At 45.8% G+C, this 19,177-nt stretch overlaps 1 protein-coding gene across 1 annotated transcript; it reads left to right on the top strand.

Moving 5' to 3' along the window:
- Positions 1-1,470: 1,470 nt before the first annotated feature.
- Positions 1,471-18,217, top strand: LOC130487957 (monoacylglycerol lipase ABHD6-like). Its single transcript, XM_056861527.1, has 8 exons — positions 1,471-1,592; positions 4,398-4,554; positions 7,161-7,274; positions 10,212-10,344; positions 11,955-12,112; positions 12,777-12,831; positions 15,146-15,246; positions 18,010-18,217. Exons 1-8 carry the CDS (start codon positions 1,471-1,473, stop codon positions 18,175-18,177), a joined length of 1,008 nt encoding a protein of 335 aa, XP_056717505.1. The 3' UTR covers positions 18,178-18,217.
- Positions 18,218-19,177: the final 960 nt, after the last annotated feature.

The raw sequence follows: 19,177 nt of genomic DNA, 5'->3' as shown, positions 1-19,177 counted from the left end.
CTAGTTTGTTCTATCCCTAATTTTCTGATATTCAGTCTAATAAGTTTATACAAAACTGTCACCTTATCATTCCTGGCCCCAACAAAGATAATTTCCAGGGTGGTAGGACCCACATCAAGGTATAGTGACATGGGTTGGGAGGCTGTAATTAGAAGGAACAAGGGGGTGAAATCACTCATCCCTCCTCTTCTGCAAGTGCAGGTCTGCTGAGGGAAAGGGTCAATTTCATATCCTTGTCCCTCCCCACTCCAACCCACCGACCTCTACAGGGATCCTGCAACTCCAAGAATTATGTTTCTGGAGGCTGGAAGAGGTTGCAGGAATAGACAGGAATGCGGGGAAACTTTCTGTGCATGAATAGTTGGATGCAGGCCAATGTGTAGTTTGAGCCTCAAGGCCAAAAGAACAAATGCCAAAAGAGCAAATTCCTTTGAGTATAATAATGGTTAGCTTTGAACACATGAAGCTGCCTTCTACTGAATCAGACCCTTGGTCCATCAGTCAGTATTGTCTACTCAGACTGACAGCGGCTCTCCAGGGTCTCAGGCGGAGGTCTTTCACATTACCTACTTGCCTGGTCCCTTTAACTGGAGATGCCAGGGACTGAACCTGGGACCTTCTGCATGCCAAGCAGATGCTCTACCACTGAGCCACAGCCCCTCCCCTTTGATCTATACTGATCAATATAGCAATGTTATTAGGAGGTATAAAAATCACCACATACTCTTAAAATGGCAAAAAAAAAAAACCTGTGTATCTTAAATACAGGTTGAGTATCCGAAATGCCTGGGACCAGAAGTGCTTCGGATTTTGGACTTCTTTGGATTTTGGAATATTTGCATATACATAATGAGATATCTTGGGGATGGGACCAAGTCTAAACGTGAAATTCATTTATGTTTCATATACCTTATACACATAGCCTGGAGGTAATTTTATAAAATATTTTTAATAATTTTGTGCATGTGGGGCATTGTGGGGAACTTGCCATTGGCATTACCACCTGCACATGTGCCATTTAATTACCCTTTATGGGCGCTCAAAAAGTTTTGGATTTCAAAGTATTTGGGATATTGGATTTCCAGGTAAGGGACACTCAACCTGTATACTACAGAACATTCTCAACAGCTTGCTGAGAACTTTCAAATGCACACATTTCTTTATGCAGACACATACACCGAAATCTGAAAGGTTACACTATCACCAGCAGCTAGTAAGGTAAAATGAGCTATCAAAGTAGCAACCAATTTGTGGAAACCCCATCATCAAGTTTTCAAGGCAGATGATAAGCAGAAGTGGTTTGCCATTGCCTTCCTCTGCCTTTCTTGGTGGTCTCCCACCCAACCTTGTATTAAATGCCCCCATTTTCTTTTTATCATGATTTGTGACTTAATTCCTTTTTTAAACTATTATCTAAAACTTCTTATACTATGTTGTGCAGGCAGCAAAGGCGACACGTAACCAGCCACCATGGAGCTCACTGCGGTCAGGATACTCTACTTGGTTCTTGGCTCCATTTTGGCTTGCATCACAAGTATTCTTGTCGCAAGGTACAACTTGTGGCATAAAATACTGTTCAAGCTCTGGACATGGTGAGTGTGTATCATGGGATGATAGTCTCTTGGATGTCTTAACCAGGAAACCATATCTGGTACCAAAATTAGAATCCCACAGAAATCCATCCAAGAGAGATAAGTACTAGCAAGTCTGGCCCTGGTTGGTATCTGGACGAGAGACTACACAGGAATTCCACATGTATGGCTGTGACCTCATGAAAGGAAATGACACAAATGAAATAAAAACATAATAAAAAGGTTTGCCAAACAGTAATACTGAATACTGCTGTGTTAAAGGAGTCTGGAACAAATTGCCCCCTGTAAGACATCTTGGTCTGAGGCACTGTTTTGAATAATCAATAATATCGGTAACAGGGGAATGGTTAACATGGTTAAAAAGGGGGATGTGCTGGTATTTACACAAGAAAAACAGAATTTGTTTTTAAAGCAAGAACCAAGGAGGCTATGAAATCCTTAGAAACTTCAGGATTGCTTCTTCCTGCCATGACTGACAGTTGCTCCCCAGAGCCTCTTGTCACTCAAATTTCTCAGGCATACTTCATCTCAGGAGCCTTGACTCTCTCAAGCACAAACTGACAGCTTCTTTTTAAGAAGCATAGAGCTGCTTCACTTATTACAGCAGAAACTCGGATGCTGTCAAAAATATTCCCATATGTGGCAACCCTAATATATAGGTAAGGGTTCGCTGGGTGCCGACAAGAACTCTCAAGGGATAGTCACATCCTCTTGGAGGTCACTGACACAATCGTGGACATTTTCTACACAACTGCAAAGCAGCACATACTGAGTCCATTACACTACAACATAGGGTTGCCAGGTCCCTCTTCGCAATCAGCCGGAGGTTTTTGGGGCGGAGCCCAAGGAGAGCGGGGTTTGGGGAGGGGAGGGACTTAAATGCCATAGCACCCAATTGCCAAAGCGGCAATTTTCGCCAGGTGAACTGATCTCTGTTGGCTGGAGATCAGTTGTAATAGCAGGAGATCTCCAGTAGTACCTGCAGGTTGGCAACCCTACTACAACAGTAGTGTTGGACTGCTGATTTGATTGCAAAAGTGCTTCTGAGGGAGAGAGCATTTAACCCTTCCCTCCTGCATCCTCTCTCTCCTCCCCCACAGAGATCTATTAATCCCATCAGGAGAGAAAACACAAGGGTAGATGCCGTATCTGTTTTCTATGTCCTCCCACAGAGCTACTAAGGTAAAGGTAAAGTGTGCCATCAAGTCACAACTGACTCATGGCGACTCCATGAAGTTCCACCCCATGGGTTTTATAAGCCAAGAGATGAGCAGAGATGGTTTGCCATTGCCTGCCTCTGCATAGTAGCCCCAGACTTCCTGGGAGGTCTCCCACCCAAGTACGAGCCTGCTTAGCTTTTGAGTTTTGATGAGATCAGGCTAGTGTGGATTATTAGGGATGCTACTAGCAGCTGCCAACGGAGATTTAGACTGAGGGTTAAACCCTATTCCCTAATGAAATTAACAGCCTCGCCCAGCAGCTTTGGAGTTAAAGATGCTGACCATCATTCACCCACAACACAGCTAAACTGCCCATTAAGTCGAGGCCAGTTTTCTACTCTACTAGCAGTGCTGCCTGTTTTTGACAGCAGTCTAGGACGCAGATTGCTAGGTGCCAAAGGGTTATGTTTTATTTTGATGCCTGTTCTCTTACTAGCTTGTATTTTAAGATTTTGTAGGCTTTATCTTTGTTGATTGATTGTTCATTGAATTGTTGTGAGCCGCCCCGAGCCCTGTGACCCAGGGAAGGGGAGGGGTATAAGTTCAAAATAAAGTAAAATAGAGTCGATTTATGCATGGCTTTTTCCTCGTGGTCACCCTGCTGACTATGTTGGGGCTTTGCTTTGATTATGCTTGCATTTTCCGACCGTCAGAGATTGCCTCGCTCTCCCCATGCATTTTCTGGACTCGCATTTAGCCAGCGTCCAGAAAACATGGGGGGAATGTGCGGAAACTCATGGGGAGAGTGAGGGCAACCTCTGACAGTTGGAAAATGCATGCATCATCAAAGCAAAGCCCCAAAGTAGTCAGCGGGGTGACTGTGAGGAAACAGCCATGCATAAACGGCCAAAGTAATTATTCTCCATTTTGCCTTCATCGCCTCTGTGGATGCAGAAGCATTCGCCATAGGCAAGGGAGTGACCATAAGGCATTTTCCTGTACAATTTCCCGTCACCTTCCATTTGCCCTGCATTTTGCCCTGTCATGCCACCAGAGGACTTTTGGAGTTGTTTTTTTTTTTTTAATGAATAATTGTTATAGTGCTATAACAGCTAAATTTGAGTCTGGTAGCACCTTAGAGACCAACAAGATTTTCAGGGTATGAGCTTTCAAGTGTGCTATAACAATGAACCATTTTTAAACCCTCAAAAAGCCTACAGGTGGCATGGCAGGGAAAATGGCACCCGTGGGGGGCAAAACCTTCAAAAAGGCAAACGTTCCCATCCAGATGGCATGCCATCGTACTTGGAGTACGTTCTTTCCAGAAAGATGGTAGTAAACCAGATTTGAGAAAGGTCATGGCAAGGATGGAGAAAACGTGGACAGTGGATGCTCCAAAAAGCAGCATTCCCATTTGGAAGCAGAGGCAGAGAAAAAAGTATGCATGTTAGACCCCCTTTGAAAAACCCAGATGACTGGGATTATAATTTAAGGATTGGGATTATGCTTGTTTGGTCTATTGGTAAATCTACCAATCCAATGTCAGCACCATGCCTGTAGAAACGTTTCCATCTTAGTTGCAAGTGAATGGTGCTAAATAATATCCTTCCAATGCAGAACCACTTGTTTATCTTTTTGCCTTTAGGTTAAGACGCATGAAACGGGGTGTGAAGGTGAAATGCGTCAAACACAACGACTACAACTTCTGCTATTTCAGCCGGGGGAAGCCCGGAGCCCAGCCATCTATCCTGATGCTTCATGGGTTCTCACTCAGCAAAGACATGTGGTTAGATACTCTAAAGGTATGTCTCCATTCACACCAAGGCAAGGCTAGACCAAGATATTTTGGTTACTGAGAAGAAACTGTCTATGTCCTTCCACAGTTTCCATTCATTTTAGTGGGGCTTATGGAGAAAGACTTCAGGATTGTGTTTAATCTTTCTACTTCTGACTCTGCTCACTGAGATGGCTTCCCCAACCTGCCTCCTGGTACCTCAGGGAGTATTTCCCAGTGGACAGGTCTACAGTAGCCACTATAAAATCCATACTGCATCTACAGGAGGAGGAGGAGGAGGAGAAAGAAGAAAGAAGAAAGAAGAAGAAGAAGAAGAGCTGGTTTTTATATGCCGACTTTCTCCACCACTTAAGGAAGACTCAAACCGACTGACAATCACCTTCCCTTCCCCATAACAGACACCCTGTGATGTAGGTAGGGCTGAGAGAGCTGTGACTGGCCCAAGGTCACCCAGCTGGCTTCATGTGTAGGAGGAAGGAAGGTAACTTGTACCAGCACAAAAACAGCAAAGCCAGGACACCATCAGAACAACCAAAAAGACCCCTTTCTCCAGTGTCTCAGTGAAAACCAAGCATCCTTCAAGAGCCACAGAGCAGTGATAGTTGCAGTCAGTTACAGGGGAGAGGAAAGAGAAATGGAGGAACTGGCTTGTTCAAGCCCCTGTATAGAACCTGGGGCATTTGCACATGTGGGTGCATGCATGCACATTAATTTTTGTGTAGTCCATCACCACCCCATTCCTTGTGAGGCCCAAACCTTGGACAGCATAATAATAGTCAGCTGCCTGTCTCTTCCAAACTCCTAGTTTCTTCACTAGTTAAGGGATTCACAGTTAGGGATTTGTGTACTCTGGCTATCCTTGTGTCACAGGACACGTACAAGATACAACACTTGGGACACAGGCCATTTTCACACGGGTTACCTGCCCTGGGTGCAATGCTGGTGGGATTTCCTGTTTCTCCGCAGCATTGTGGTGCATTTTTGCACCTCCTGGGTTGTCCCCCGTTTCCCTTGGAGAGGGGAGGGACCTAAGTGGCGTATAATGCAATAGAGTTCACCCTCTGAAGCAGTCATTGTTGCTCTGGCAGCAGCTGCTCCCACAGTACAAGGATCTGCACTGTGTTTCTGAAGTTAAGCTGTGGCAATCATTTTGTGGCTGGCCCCGCCTCCCATGGCAGCCATTTTGTTGCTGCGCCCACCATGCCGCATCAGAATTCCCAATGTGCCGACAGGCTCAAAGCGTTTGGGGACCCCTAATCTAGGCTATTCCTATTGAAGTGGTTTCCATTGGGTACGGTGGGTAGGTTGATACTGCCTCGCCTCCTTGTATAAGCATTCATATCTAGACCCACGTGTCTTTGGTATCCACAGCTGCACCTGTTCCCTTTCTTCCTCTCCAGTTTCAAGCCGCATCACCAGATGTTGCCAGAAGCTGCTTAAAGAGAAAGCATTCTCACTAATCTGTGAAATGGGATTTAAATTGGGATTTAACGTATTAACTGTAATGTCAAGGGAGGATCACTGGACTTTATGATTATCCCAGGGCTTGTCCATGTCGCCTTATTGGCATGACAAATGAAAATTAACTCAATTCTACTGTAGATGATACTGTGGCTAGTTTATCTCAAAATAGAAGGCTCTTGTTATTCCCCCCCCCCATTTATTTATTGTCCATTTTTACCCAGCCCTTCCTCCAAAGAGTTTGAGGTGGCATGCATTATTCTCTCCCCCTCCCCTTTCAAGAGTGGCCCTGATTTGAACAGACGGATGCAACATTGGTCTATCAAGTTCAGTATTATTTATTCTGACTGGCAGCAGCTCTCCAGGGTCCCTGGTAGAGAAAGGGTTTTTCACATCATCTTCTTCTTAATATGTTTTTAAACTGGAAATGCCAGGACTGGACCTTCAGCATGTAAAGCAGATGTTCTAGCACTGAGCCATATGCCCCTTCCTGAAGGGTCTTCCCAGATCTTAGTCCAACGCCCTAACCACTGTCGCACACTGGCATGTATTCCCCTTAAGTGCTCTCAGGAGCCATTGTGGTGTAGTGGTTAAGAGCAGTGGTTTGGAACGGTGGACTCTGATCTGGAGAACCGGGTTTGATTCCCCCACTCCTCATCCACATGAGCGACAGATGCTGATCCAGAGAACCAGGTTGGTTTCTCCATTCCTCCACATGAAGCCAGCTGGGTGACCTTGGGCTCGTCACAGCTCTCTTAGAGCTCTCTCAGCCTCACCTACCTCACAGGGTGTCTGTTGTGGGGAGGGGAAGGTAAGGTGATTCTAAGTCAGTTTGATTCTTCCTTAAGTGGTAGAGAAAGTTGGCATATAAAAACCAACTCTTCTTTTTCTAGCACTGAGCCATATGCCCCTTCCTGAAGGGTCTTCCCAGATCTTAGCCCAACCCCCTAACCACTGCAGCACACTGGCACTTATTCCCCTCTCATGTGCTCTATTGCATATTCTGCATTATTTTCTATATTATAAAAGCGATTGTGTTTCTCTCCAAGACTAGCAGCGGTGTTCCAGAAGATTAACCTTCTTCGTGGTTTGATATTTAAAGAAGCTTGGCACCATTACTCTGATTCATTCCCGATGTTTTTTTCCTCACAGTATATTCCTAAGGACATGCACGTGGTCTGTGTTGACCTCCCTGGTCACGGGGCAACCACTCGCTTGCTGGGAGATAGTTACGGAGCACCTGACCAGGCTAAGCGGATACATGAGGTAAGACCTCCCTCTAGATGTCCTCAGGTTGTGGTCTACCTTGAAGGCAGGCACTGGCTCTAGTAATAATGCCAAAGATTTCACCGATCCAGTAAAGGATGGAGCTGTGGTAAGGGTGATTGAGTCAAGAACAACAAACTGGGCAGTTGCCGGGAATCTGGGTGTGCATTTCAGCAGTCAGTGGTTAGGATTGTGCACTGCAGCATTACCATCCCAGTACAAGGGAAATTCTCGTCTGTTTCTGACAACCCCCAAAAAATGATACATCACCAGCTTATATGTCTCAATCATATAGAAGGAAGGATTGCTGCAAATCATTTGCGTCCAGCCCCACACCTAGGGTTGCTAACATCCAGGTGGGGCCTGGGGATCTCCCGCTATTACAGTTGATCTCTAGGCAATAGAGATCAGTTCCCCTGGAGAAAACGGCTGCTTTGGCAGATAGGCTGTATAGCATTGTACCATAATGAAGTCCCTGCTGTCCCCAAATCCTGCCCTCCCCAGGCTCCACCCCCAAAATCTTCAGGTATTTCCCCACCCAAAGCTGGCAACCCTATCCCCACACAAAGACCTCATAGATGACAAAAAAGGGGGCAGATCCCCCCTCCCAGCAGTCCCCTTACACCCTCACAAAAATTATTCCTAAGATTGTGGGAAGTAGATGATTTTGCCTTTTTCTCTCTCCTCATTGAAGCTCCTGGGTTGGATCCAGACTAAATGTTTTGCTAATGGAAGGGGCAGGAGTCATTTCCACCAGTTCCTTCTCCTTGCTGTAGACTCCAGATTTGCTTGTCATGCTGTTCCAGAGGATCACCTATCCCTACAGACAAGTAGTTTGGGGACTTTTAGTGGGCTGCTGTGCGAAGGGTGGGGTGACAGGAACATTCTGTTCTGCTGACGGAAGTAGAAGAAGAAGAGTTGGTTTTTATATGCCGACTTTCTCTACCAGTTAAGGGAGACTCAAACCGGCTTACAATCACCTTCCCTCCCCCTCCCCACAACAGATACCCTGTGAGGTAGGTGAGGCTGAGAGAGCTGTGACTAGCCCAAGGTCACCTAGCTGGCTTCGTGTGCAGGAGTGGGGAAACAAATCTAGTTCACCAGATTAGCCTTCGCCGCTCCAAACCACTGCTCTTCACCACTACACCACGCTGGCTCTCCAGCGTGCTGAAGTGCTTGCATGAGTGGAAAATTTCATCTGGATCCAGCCCTTTGACCCAGGCAGGTGTTTGTCCATGTGAGCCCTGCAGCCACAGCAATGATCTTGAGGAGGGGGGTGGTCTATAGTGACTTCTGAAGAGAAGAGAAGCACTGGGACAATCCCTCACCACCTTCTTTCAGAGGTTGGTTGGATGCATAAAGTACCTCTGTTCAGGCGTTTCTTCAGACTTCCCATGAGAGGAAAATCCACAAGATCCCTAGAGAGTTTATTCCATCGCTGAACTGCTCCTTTTGGCACCATTTTTAAGAGAAATAAAAGAGGAATGACAGAAGACAATATTACCCTAGCCCACATTGTTTTAGCATGTCCACAAAACAATATTGCACAAAATAAATATATCACTCCCTGGATAAAACAGCTATAGACACTTTCTGAGAAGCGAATACTGCGTTATCTGCTTTCAAATAGATCACTCAGTTGCGTGAGAGATGTGGTAACGTTTCTCTTTATAGAGTCAAGGAAAAATTAAATTTCATCTCCCCTTTTTAAAGCGTGAAGTGGTTGATGGATAGCTAGTGGCCATTAAATCTAGGGAAAGGAAAAATATTACCCTTCGCCTACTCAAATGTCTTTTGTTCCATTGTGCTCTCTGTTCAAACCACTCCGGCAGGTTCTGGAATCTCTACCAAAACGTGCAAAACTACTTTTCCAGAGATAAGGTGATATTTACAGGGAAGCTTCCGTTGCACACTTTAAAACTTGGGGGGGGGGGTGGAGTACTGTTGATCTTCGTAATTTTTTCCCCTTAGAGGTAAGCAATTCTGCATTTCCTGTAAAAACAATAAATGCCAGCTCCATAAACAAAAGTATCATGGGGGAGGGAAACTGAATAGGGGTGTGTGTGTTTGTGTGTAAGTCCCGTCAAGATGACTTTTGGCAACCCCGTAGGGTTTTCAAGGCAACAGACTGACAGTGGTGGTTTGCCATTGCCTGTCTCTGCATAGAAACCCTGGACTTCCTTGGTAGTCTCCCATCCAAGTACTAACCAGGGCTGACCCTGCTTAGCTTCTGAGATCTGATGAGATCAGGCTAGCCTGGGTCATCCAAGTCGGGGCACAGGGATACATGCAGCTACTTTATTCTGAATTGCATCATTCAGCATGGTGTAGTGGTTAAGAGCAGTAGTTTGGAGCGGTGGACTCTGATCTGGAGAACCAGGCTTGATTCCCCACTCCTCCACCTGAGTGTCTGATGTTAATCTGGTGAACTGGATTTGTTTCCCCACTCCTCCACATGAAGCCAGCTGGGTGAACTTGGGCTAGTCACACTCTCTCAGCCTCACCTACCTCACAGGGTGTCTGCTGTGGGGTGGGGAAGGGAAGGTGATTGTAAGCTAGTTTGATTCTTCCTTAAGAGGCAGAGAAAGTCGGCAAATAAAAACCAACTCTTCTTCTTCTTCTCATCTAAAGTTAGTATTGTCTGCTTTGAGCAGTAGCAGCTCCCCAGAGTTTCAGGTAAAGGTCAGACATGGCTCAGACCACAATATCCTCTTCCAAGCAGCAGAAGGTGCCTCACCTCCACAGAGGTAATGTGGAGCAATATACTGGTTGCTATGACTGCCTCTCTATCTGGGGCAGGCTTAGCCTATGGAATTGTCGCAGTCACGGGTCCCCTCGCATACTCCCTGCTTGTATTACCCAGAAATTGAAGCAAAAGTCTTCCTTGGAAAATAACCCAAGCCTGCATTTAGCTCTTTGTTCCTGCTTCTTTCACAGTTTGTCAAGTGTATTAATCTGGACAAAAAACCCTTCCACCTGGTTGGCTTCTCCATGGGCGGAATGATTGCCGGGGTTTATGCTGCTCTTTATCCATCACATGTCCGCTGTTTGTCCCTCCTTTGCCCAGGTGGTGAGTGTCTTTCTTTTTTTAGGGTGTCTATCTTACATAAATAGGACAATGGATAGTTATGACTAAGGGCTTAACAAGACATTACATCCCACCTCCCGATTGTCCTGATAATCCATATGTCCTTGTGAGTTCCTCACTGGTAACTGCCTCCTCCCCTACATACACACTGTCCTTCTAAAGTGAAATGGGTCCAGGGGCATTCTTTGCCTCACTGGGGTCTCCATATATACTGATGGAGTATAGGAAGGTCAGGAAGCAAGTTTCCTCCAGGTCAGGTTGGCCAGGGATACTGGATGGTGTTTTTTTTGGGGGGGGGGCATCTTCTGGGCATGGAGTAAGGGTCACTGGGGGTATGGGGGAGATAGTTGTGAATTTCCTGCATTGTGCAGGGGGTTGGACTAGATGACCCTGGTGGTCCCTTCCGACTCTATGATTCTATGAATGTTTTCCAGTGGGGCAAACAGCATTTCCCTAGGACCATTCAGGGTCAGGAAAACTGCACGTGAAGGAAGGCACAAGCTGCATAGTACCCCATGTACCATGGTCCTGACCCAAACTGGGTACCTGTGCACCTGGGAGCTGAATTCCAGTGGGGAACTCAGAAGCACACATCTGACTGAGAGTTCTCATGGCAGACCCAGATTCAGCCCATGTATTGTGCATAGGGCCTAAGCATTCATCAGGTTTTTATCATCTCATTACTGCCCTTATTAAGGGCTATAAATTAAAGGGAACAATGGTAGATTTCATAGGCGTTTTATGCTTGGCTGTTTCTCTTGCTGTTACCCCTCCAATGACTTCGGGTCTTTATTTTGATTATGCATGATTCTGACTGTCAGCGGTCACCTCGCTCTGCCCCTGCGTTTCCCTGCGTTTTGCCTGTTGTTGTTTTTCAAATTCAAGATAAAACAAGTCTCTGAAAAAGCGGGCAAAATGCAGGGGGAGAGCGAGGCGTCCTCTGACAGTTGGAAACAGTCGGACAATCAAAATAAAGACCCGAAGACCCGAAGTCATTGGAGGGGTGACCGTGAGGGAAACAGCTAAGCATAAAAGGCCATCGTTTGAAAAGTTGAGGACTTAGAAACTCCTGAACTGTAATTTTTACACATTACCCCGTTCTAAGTTTATTGAGCCTCTCTTATTGAGAATGGGACCTGACAGGGCAGGAGAAAACGCTGGATTGCTCCTACAAGGGGATAATCCTTCAATCACTTTACAGGTTGCGAAATTTTGCTCGGCAGCAATGAAAATTCGACGCCATAGAACAGTCTCTTCGCCCAATTGGCAAAAGTGTCTCGGTTGACTGTCATTCTTTGTTTGTAGGAATATTTTAGTCCATGTTTCTGGTTTTATCTGGCTAAGAGTCGTAAATAAACAATCTATCTCTCTATCTATTGGGCAGCCTCCAAATCTGCATCTCTCTCAACCCATTCCCATAACTTTTGGCTACCCTTCTCTTCCTCCTCCTCCTCTCCCCCCCAGTCATTAATTGCTTCATCATCACCATCATGGCAAGCCGTCTTCTGAGCTGATCTAAATGCCATTTTTTTAAGGATCAGTTTGTCACTAACTTCCGTTTAATAATCTGTGCCTTGCCTCCCAATTCATAGGTCTCAGGTATCAAGGAGGTTATGAGTTCATCAAGCACTTAAGGGAGATAGAGAAGTCTATCAGCGTGGGAAGCAGTCGCCTGGTTTCTTTGACCGAGAGGCAGGGAGAAGAGCTACTGAAGCTTGGCCTGTACCACCCAAGCATATCACAGTTGCAGGTAAAGAAGGGCCACAGCATTGGCTGCCATTATAAAGTTTCACAGCTTTGCACATCTGTCTGTCACCCATCAATATTTTGCTGGTGTGGGCAGGAGAGGCACTGTCTTAAATCTGAGAGTGAGTTAGGTAATAAACTGCTGGGGGGTATCTTGCAAATTTTCACCTGCAACTTAGACCCCCCCCCCACATCCCTTTCCCCTAGGAGCTGAACACAGATCTCTAACTAGAGAGTTGCCAGTTCCCTCTTCACTACTGGCGGGAGGTTTTGGGGGTGGAGCCTGAGGAGGGTGGGGTTTGGGGAGGGGAAGGACTTCAATGCCATAGAGTCCAATTACCATAGCGGCCATTTTCTCCAGGTGAACTGACCTCTATCGGCTGGAGATCAGTTGGACTAGTAGATCTCCAGCTAGTACCTGGAGGTTGGCAACCCTATCTCTAACAGTCATTCCAGTCCATTTTTTGATGGCCAAGAATTGATTCTATTGCCACAAAGGGTCTTAAACTATTAATTGTTGTCACTTGAGCTAGTAAATGTACGTTAAGAGGCTGTCACATTACAGAAGGATTTTCAAATCTCACCACTTACTGTCTTCAGGAAGGAACATCTTGCTGCCTGACAGAAACTTTCCTGCTACTCTTGACTCACCTGTTTTTCCTCCTCAGCTCCTTAAGGGATATCTTGATGATGACAGACCACAAAGGATGTTCTTCATTAAAAGTAAGTGAAATAGCGGGAATACAAGCTACCTGGGCCATTTCAGAGCAAAGTTGACCATCAAGGGTAATCTCAAACAGGAAGTGACAACCAGCCACCCCTCCAGCCAATGTCCAGAATGGCTTGTGTGTGCAGAGAAACCAAAGGTTACAGATTCAGCCTTCGTTTCCTGCCTTAACGGTAGATGTTTATCCAGAGTGAGATTCCCAAGGGTGTTTCCCTGCACGTGCCTTTTTAAATAGTGACTCTTAGATCATTTAGCCCAAGATAAAACAAAGGCAAGAGTTTCTAATGATTGCAAGATGGACACAAATCTTCAATTTTCAGAGACAAGTCAGATGGAGCTCTGCAAATAATCCTCAGCTTTGGGTCTGAATTTCTCACTGATGCTTTCTGGCAAACTCGAGGTTGTAGCTTTGGCCCAGCCCTCCCAGCATCATACGAAAGTTGAGCCTGAGAGGTAGGAGATCTCCTGCTAGTACAACTGATCTCCAGCCAATAGAGAACAGTTCCCCTGGAGAAAATGGCCACTTTGGCAATTGGGCTCCATGGCATTGAAGTTCCTCCTCTCCCCAAACCCCACCCTCCTCAGGCTCTGCCCCAAAAACCTCCCGCCGGTGGTGAAGGGGGACCTGGCGGCTGGAGATCAGTTGTAATAGCGAGAGATCTCCAGCTAGTTCCTGGAGGTTATTTAGTAATCAAAAAATCCACCTCTGGTGCTGGCATAATTATTGGAAGATATTACAGCACACTTGAGCAAGTGTGCTGTAATATCTTCCAGTACCTGGAGGTTGGCAACCCTAGCTTGCTCAATGCTGACACCTCACCTTTGGAATACCTTCTCCACTGTACAGTCCTTCAGGCATACGGTTTCCAGGTCTGAGTTGGGAAATACCTGGAGATTTTTGGGGTGGAACCTGAGGAGGGTGTTTAGGGAGGGTCGGGATTTCAGTGGGGCATAATGCCATAGAGTCCACCTTCCAAAGCGGCCTTTTTCTCTAGGTGAACTGATCATCTTTGCTTTAATGGTTTGCTTCTGGCCTGTTTATTTTAGACTGCTGAATCTTGTTTTATGCTGTTTTTATGCAGCTGGCTTGTTTATGACAGCATAAAAATCATCAGTTGTTTCTATGCACCCACCAGCAATGTGCTCACCAGCATAACACACACAAGCTTTCTTTCATGAAGGCAACATTTGTGTCTGAAGGTTGTTGTTGTTTTTAAGTGTACAAAGTGGGCTGTCAAGTCGCAGGATGGTCCAGGCTAGCCCAATCTCAGCAGATCTCAGAAGCTAAGCAGGGTTGGCCTTGGTTCATACTTGGATGGGAGACCACCAAGGAAGTCCAGGGTTGCTATGCAGAAGAAGGCAATGACAAACCACCTCTGTTAGTCCTTGCCTTGAAAACCCTACAGGGTCGCCATAAGTCGGCTGCAACTTGACTGCACTTTACACCACCACCATGCAAAACCACTTGAAATACTATTGCACTGACCTGGTTGGCCCAGGCTAGCCTGTTCTCATCAGATATCAGAAGCTTATCAGGGTTGGCCCTAGTTCATAATTGGATGGGAGACCACCAAGACACTCCAGGGTCCCGATGCAGAGGAAGGCAATGACAAACCACCTCTGTTAGTCTCCTGCCTTGAAAACCCTACTGGGTTCCCATAAGTCAGCTGCACTTGCTAGCACTTTACACCACCACCAATCTGCCTGAAGTCTCAGCAAGAAATGCAGGCTATAAATGAAGTAAACAAATAATAAAGGAGCAAGGTGATCTCGGAAAGGAAGGCAGCATAGGAGGAGGAGTATAGCCCAATCTCATCAGATCTCAGAAGCTAAGCTGGGTCGGCCCTGGTTAGTATTTGGATGGGAGACCACCAAGAAATACCAGGGTTGCTATGCAGAGGAAGGCACTGGCAAACCACCTCTGATAGCCTCTTGCCTTGAAAACCCCATAAGTGGTTGCCCTAAGTCGGCTGCAACTTGACATAACTTCACACACACACAAGGCGAGTCCATTAATATGTCCCGGCAAAGATTATGAAGGACTCTGAATTTTAAAACAATTCTAAACTATGGATGAACATCCATCGGTGGCCAACCTACAGCACAGTTTGGTTCAAGGCACAGCCAGCAGAGGTTCGTGCCCACCTGGACAGAAATAGGCTGCCGATGGGCTGTTGGGTTTCCTGACCACTGCCTCCACATTCTGCTAGCTGGCAAAATAGACATCTTATTGGTGGCCCATCTGAGTAGATCTGAAGATGTACTTCAGTAGGCGATGATAGCCCCAACTCTGATTCTTTCTTGGAAAAGACTTTTTAGATCTCTCCAGTGAGGAGTCCAGGTACAGCCTTCAAGACAACGCAAGCAAGATCAAGGCTCCAACTGAGATCATCTGGGGAAAGTATGACAAGGTAGGGCAACCAGGCAAGAGAACCATCCATGAATGTCAATTAGTTGGTTTCAGTGGCATTTTTTTTCCAGTAGGTGGAAGTTGTAGGGAACTAGAAGTATATGGCTGCTGCATCAAACATCCCTGTTCCTGGTCTCAGCCATTCTTCCTGAGTAGCATGGGTGTAGAACTAATCAGATCAAATGAAGGAATTAGCTGGGATGGGAACCCGCAAGCTTGCCAATTCATAAATCTGACTCAGCCATGCACCTGCTATTGCAGACGCCAATAATTAAAAACAGATACAATTATGCATACAGATCCCAACCACTGAGTATCATATGCCTAATATTTAAGTTCAGACAGTAAACGCTTTTAATATCACTTATGCTCATCTTGAATCTGGAATTTAAGGCACCAAATTGCCAACAAGGTCTGGTCTAACTGAACAGGTGATATGGATATTGAAGGACACAGCAAATTTCCTTGGAGGATGTAACATTTTAGGATGGTGCTTACAAGACAAGAACAAGCACTCAACTCTCACCATATTTAGAACTTAAAATAATTTCAGCCTGAGTGCACACACAGCTGGCTCTTATGCACAGTAGCAGCCCATTCACAATGAACACATTGTATTGACCATGCAGGAAAATCCAGATGCAAATGATGGCAAATGATGTAAAGACAGCAACATATCCAATGGCGTAGGAATGCAGCCATGGATATCAGATTTATGCTACACCTCATCTAGAGGTCTTAGGTCCAGTATCTGCACCAAGATGGGCTCCAAAACAGTTACAAAAATGTTAGGTCAGGTAGAAAGGAAAACTCGGTCAGATAAGGAGGCAAGTAAGGGAGGAACATCATGACAGACTCGTATAATTATAGAATCATAGAGTTGGAAGGGACCACCCCCTTCACAATGTAGGAAATTCACAACTACCTCCCCCCACACACACACCCAGTAACCCCTATTCCATGCCCAGAATAAGTCAAAGATGTCCTCCCTCTCATGATGTGCCTAGGGTCATAGAATCAGCATTGATTCTATTGACTCCAAATAATTGAAATAGCCGAAGGAAGGTGGAGAATTGTTGGCCATTTTTCCTACTGGGTCTAGAACTACACCATTTCTTGAAACCTGATTTAAGACCTCTTGAAACTCTTCCAACCATGACACTCCTTGAATGACTCACAATGCAGTCCAAGAAGGAACACAAGCAACAAAAGATAAATCCTAGGGGAAAGACAGAATATTATACAATGAAAGCAGACCCACTCACATGCTTTAGCTCTATGGGAGGAGTTGGGTAGGGCTCCTGTAGTTTGTGCGAAAGGTCCAGGTTCAGTCCCTGACATCTCTATTTCAAGGACCTTAAGTAGCAGGTGACCTGACCTGGATGGCCCAGGCTAGCCTGATATTATAAGTATCTTGGAAAGTAAGCAGGGTCGGCCCTGTTTCATACTTGGAAGGGAGAACACCAAGGAAGTCCAGGGTTGCTATGCAGAGACAGGCAATGGCAAACCACTTCTGAACGTCTTGCCTTGAAAACCCTATGCAGCTTGAAAGCACTTTCCGCCATCACCACCACTAAGTAGCAGGTATCAGGACCGTCTGCCAGTCAGAGTAGACTCTACTAAGCTAGATGACCCAATGTTCTCACTCAGTATAAGGCAGCTTCCTATTTGTGGTATATGTGTGGGGGGGAGAGATACATTTGGGGTCATCCAGAAAGTTCATATGGCTTAAAAATAATTCCTGGATCCAAGAGAATCCAAGAGAATCCTGGAAACTATAGCTCTCTGTCAGCACCCTCAAAATACAATTCCTGTGACTTATTAGTATAAAATTCCTGTGACTTATTAGTATAAAATTGATTTAACGTTGTAACACAGACAAGATCTAAGTCCTTCTATTCAACTCATCTACACACCCTATCACTGGCGATGTGTGGAGTGGATGGAGCAAGCCCCTATTCCATCTCCCTCTCCGACCACTAGGAGGCTGTCTACCTTTTACCCTGTTGCCAGCCTCCAGGTATGGCCTGGAAATCTCCCCCAGTTACAGTGGTTTTCCTGACTACAGAGATGGTTCCCCTGGAGTAAATTGGCTGCTTTGGAGGGTGGACTGTATGGCATTAGACCATGCTAAGGTCGCACCTCTCCTCAAACCCTGCCCTCCCTAGTTTCCTCCACCAAATCTCCAAGAATTTCCCAACACGGAGTTGGCAACCTAATTATATCCTAGTGCCAGTTCATAAGGGGAAATCACAGCTGCCCCGTAAATGAGGTGATGGAAAGCTAAAACAGAAGGTAAACGTGTGGAACTGGTTCCTAACAAGTTAGCTGTTTCTTTTAAATAAGCAATTAGGTCCTTTTTTAGGACCGTAAACGTGGTATTTGTCTAGTCTTTATCTTATTCCCGCACCATGTGATAATGCTTCTGTCCGCAATGGCAGCTCTTCCCAATTGCAACACATTTTTCCCTTAAACTGTCTCAGGGCTTGAAATGGTCAGTCCACATTCCAACTTTGTTGTTTGTTGCAACCCAGCAGTAAAGATGTAAGAAATTGCCACAGATGCATGCTTCCGAGGGTGCGTTTTCTGGTGCAGTTCTTTGGCTGGTAGAAATCTAGCAATGTGGTTATCGGATGGTGGGGAAGAAACATTTTGTTTAGTTCAAATCCTAATCCATTTGCACTTCCATCAGAAAGCTTGCATTCTTCCTTCCATTTTTCAGCATCTTCTCAGCTTACCTTGTTTAAATTCTGTTGTTGTTCAGGTACTGGATCCCTCTGGAGCGGACATTTTAGCCAAAGCCATTCCTCACTGCCAAGTGTACATACTGGATAGATGTGGACACTTCATAACCATAGACAGGCCAGAGAAATCTGCAGAGCTCATCCTGGAATTCCACATTTCAGTTTGTGGCACCAAGAAGACTAACTAGTTGGCATGAACCTCATGCGGGCATCAAGCAGGTGGAGTATTCAAAGCCACGTTTCCAGGCTGGAAAAATGCTGGAACTAGAAGGGTGGAGGGCTGTTTGGACTTCCCCTATTGTCTTGAAGACGATGTTGAAAAGATGGCCTCTCATTTCCCTGCCTCAGACCGAATTTGGGTTTTTGATGCTCATCAGCTTCTTTCTTCTGCAATGGCAACCTGTAAATTAGGCCTTGCTGGTGAACTGAGTGCAGGGTATAATATTATTATTATTAAATATTAAATGAGAGCCAGCATGGTGTAATGGTTAAGAGTGGTGGACTCTAATCCGGTGAACAGGGTTCGATTCCCCTCTCCTCCACATGAAGCCTGCTGGGTGACCTTGGGCCTGTCACAGATCTCTTCGAACTCTCTCAGCCCAGGCAGAGGCAGGCAATGGTAAACCACCTCTGAACGTCTCTTGCCTTGAAAACACTTCAGGGCCACCATAAGTCCTCAGTGACTTGACAGCACTTTCCACCACCACCACAATAGTAAATAAATATTAGAACTGTGAGGGATAAGAACTTTCAAATTATAACAGCTTTGGGGCCACCGATCCAGAATATTTTTATCCCGTTTTTCCTCCATGAGACTGAGGGCGACATACATGGCTCCTCCCTGGTTTATCCTGGAACAACTTTTTGAGTACGGTTGCCAGAAATACTTGGAGATCTTGGGGGTGGAGCCTGAGGGAGGGTTTGGGGAGGGGAGGGACTTCAGTGGGGTATAATGGCGTAGAGTCCACCTTCCAAACCAGCCATTTTCTCCAGGTGAACTGATCTCTATCGCATGGAGATCAATTGTAATCCCAGGAGACCTCCAGCCACCGCCTGGAGGTTGGCAACTCAACTTGTGAGGTAGAAAAATCTTATTAAAAAAAAAAAACTTGTGAGGTAGGTTAGGCTGAGAATGACTGGCCCAACAGTCACCCAGTGAGCTTCCATGGTGGAGTGTGGAACTGAACA

The sequence above is a fragment of the Euleptes europaea genome, chromosome 1 (genome assembly GCF_029931775.1).
Source record: "Euleptes europaea isolate rEulEur1 chromosome 1, rEulEur1.hap1, whole genome shotgun sequence".
Taxonomy (NCBI): Eukaryota; Metazoa; Chordata; class Lepidosauria; order Squamata; family Sphaerodactylidae; genus Euleptes; species Euleptes europaea.
Note: the sequence above shows the minus strand (reverse complement) of the source record. Positions and strands in the feature narration are given on the sequence as shown.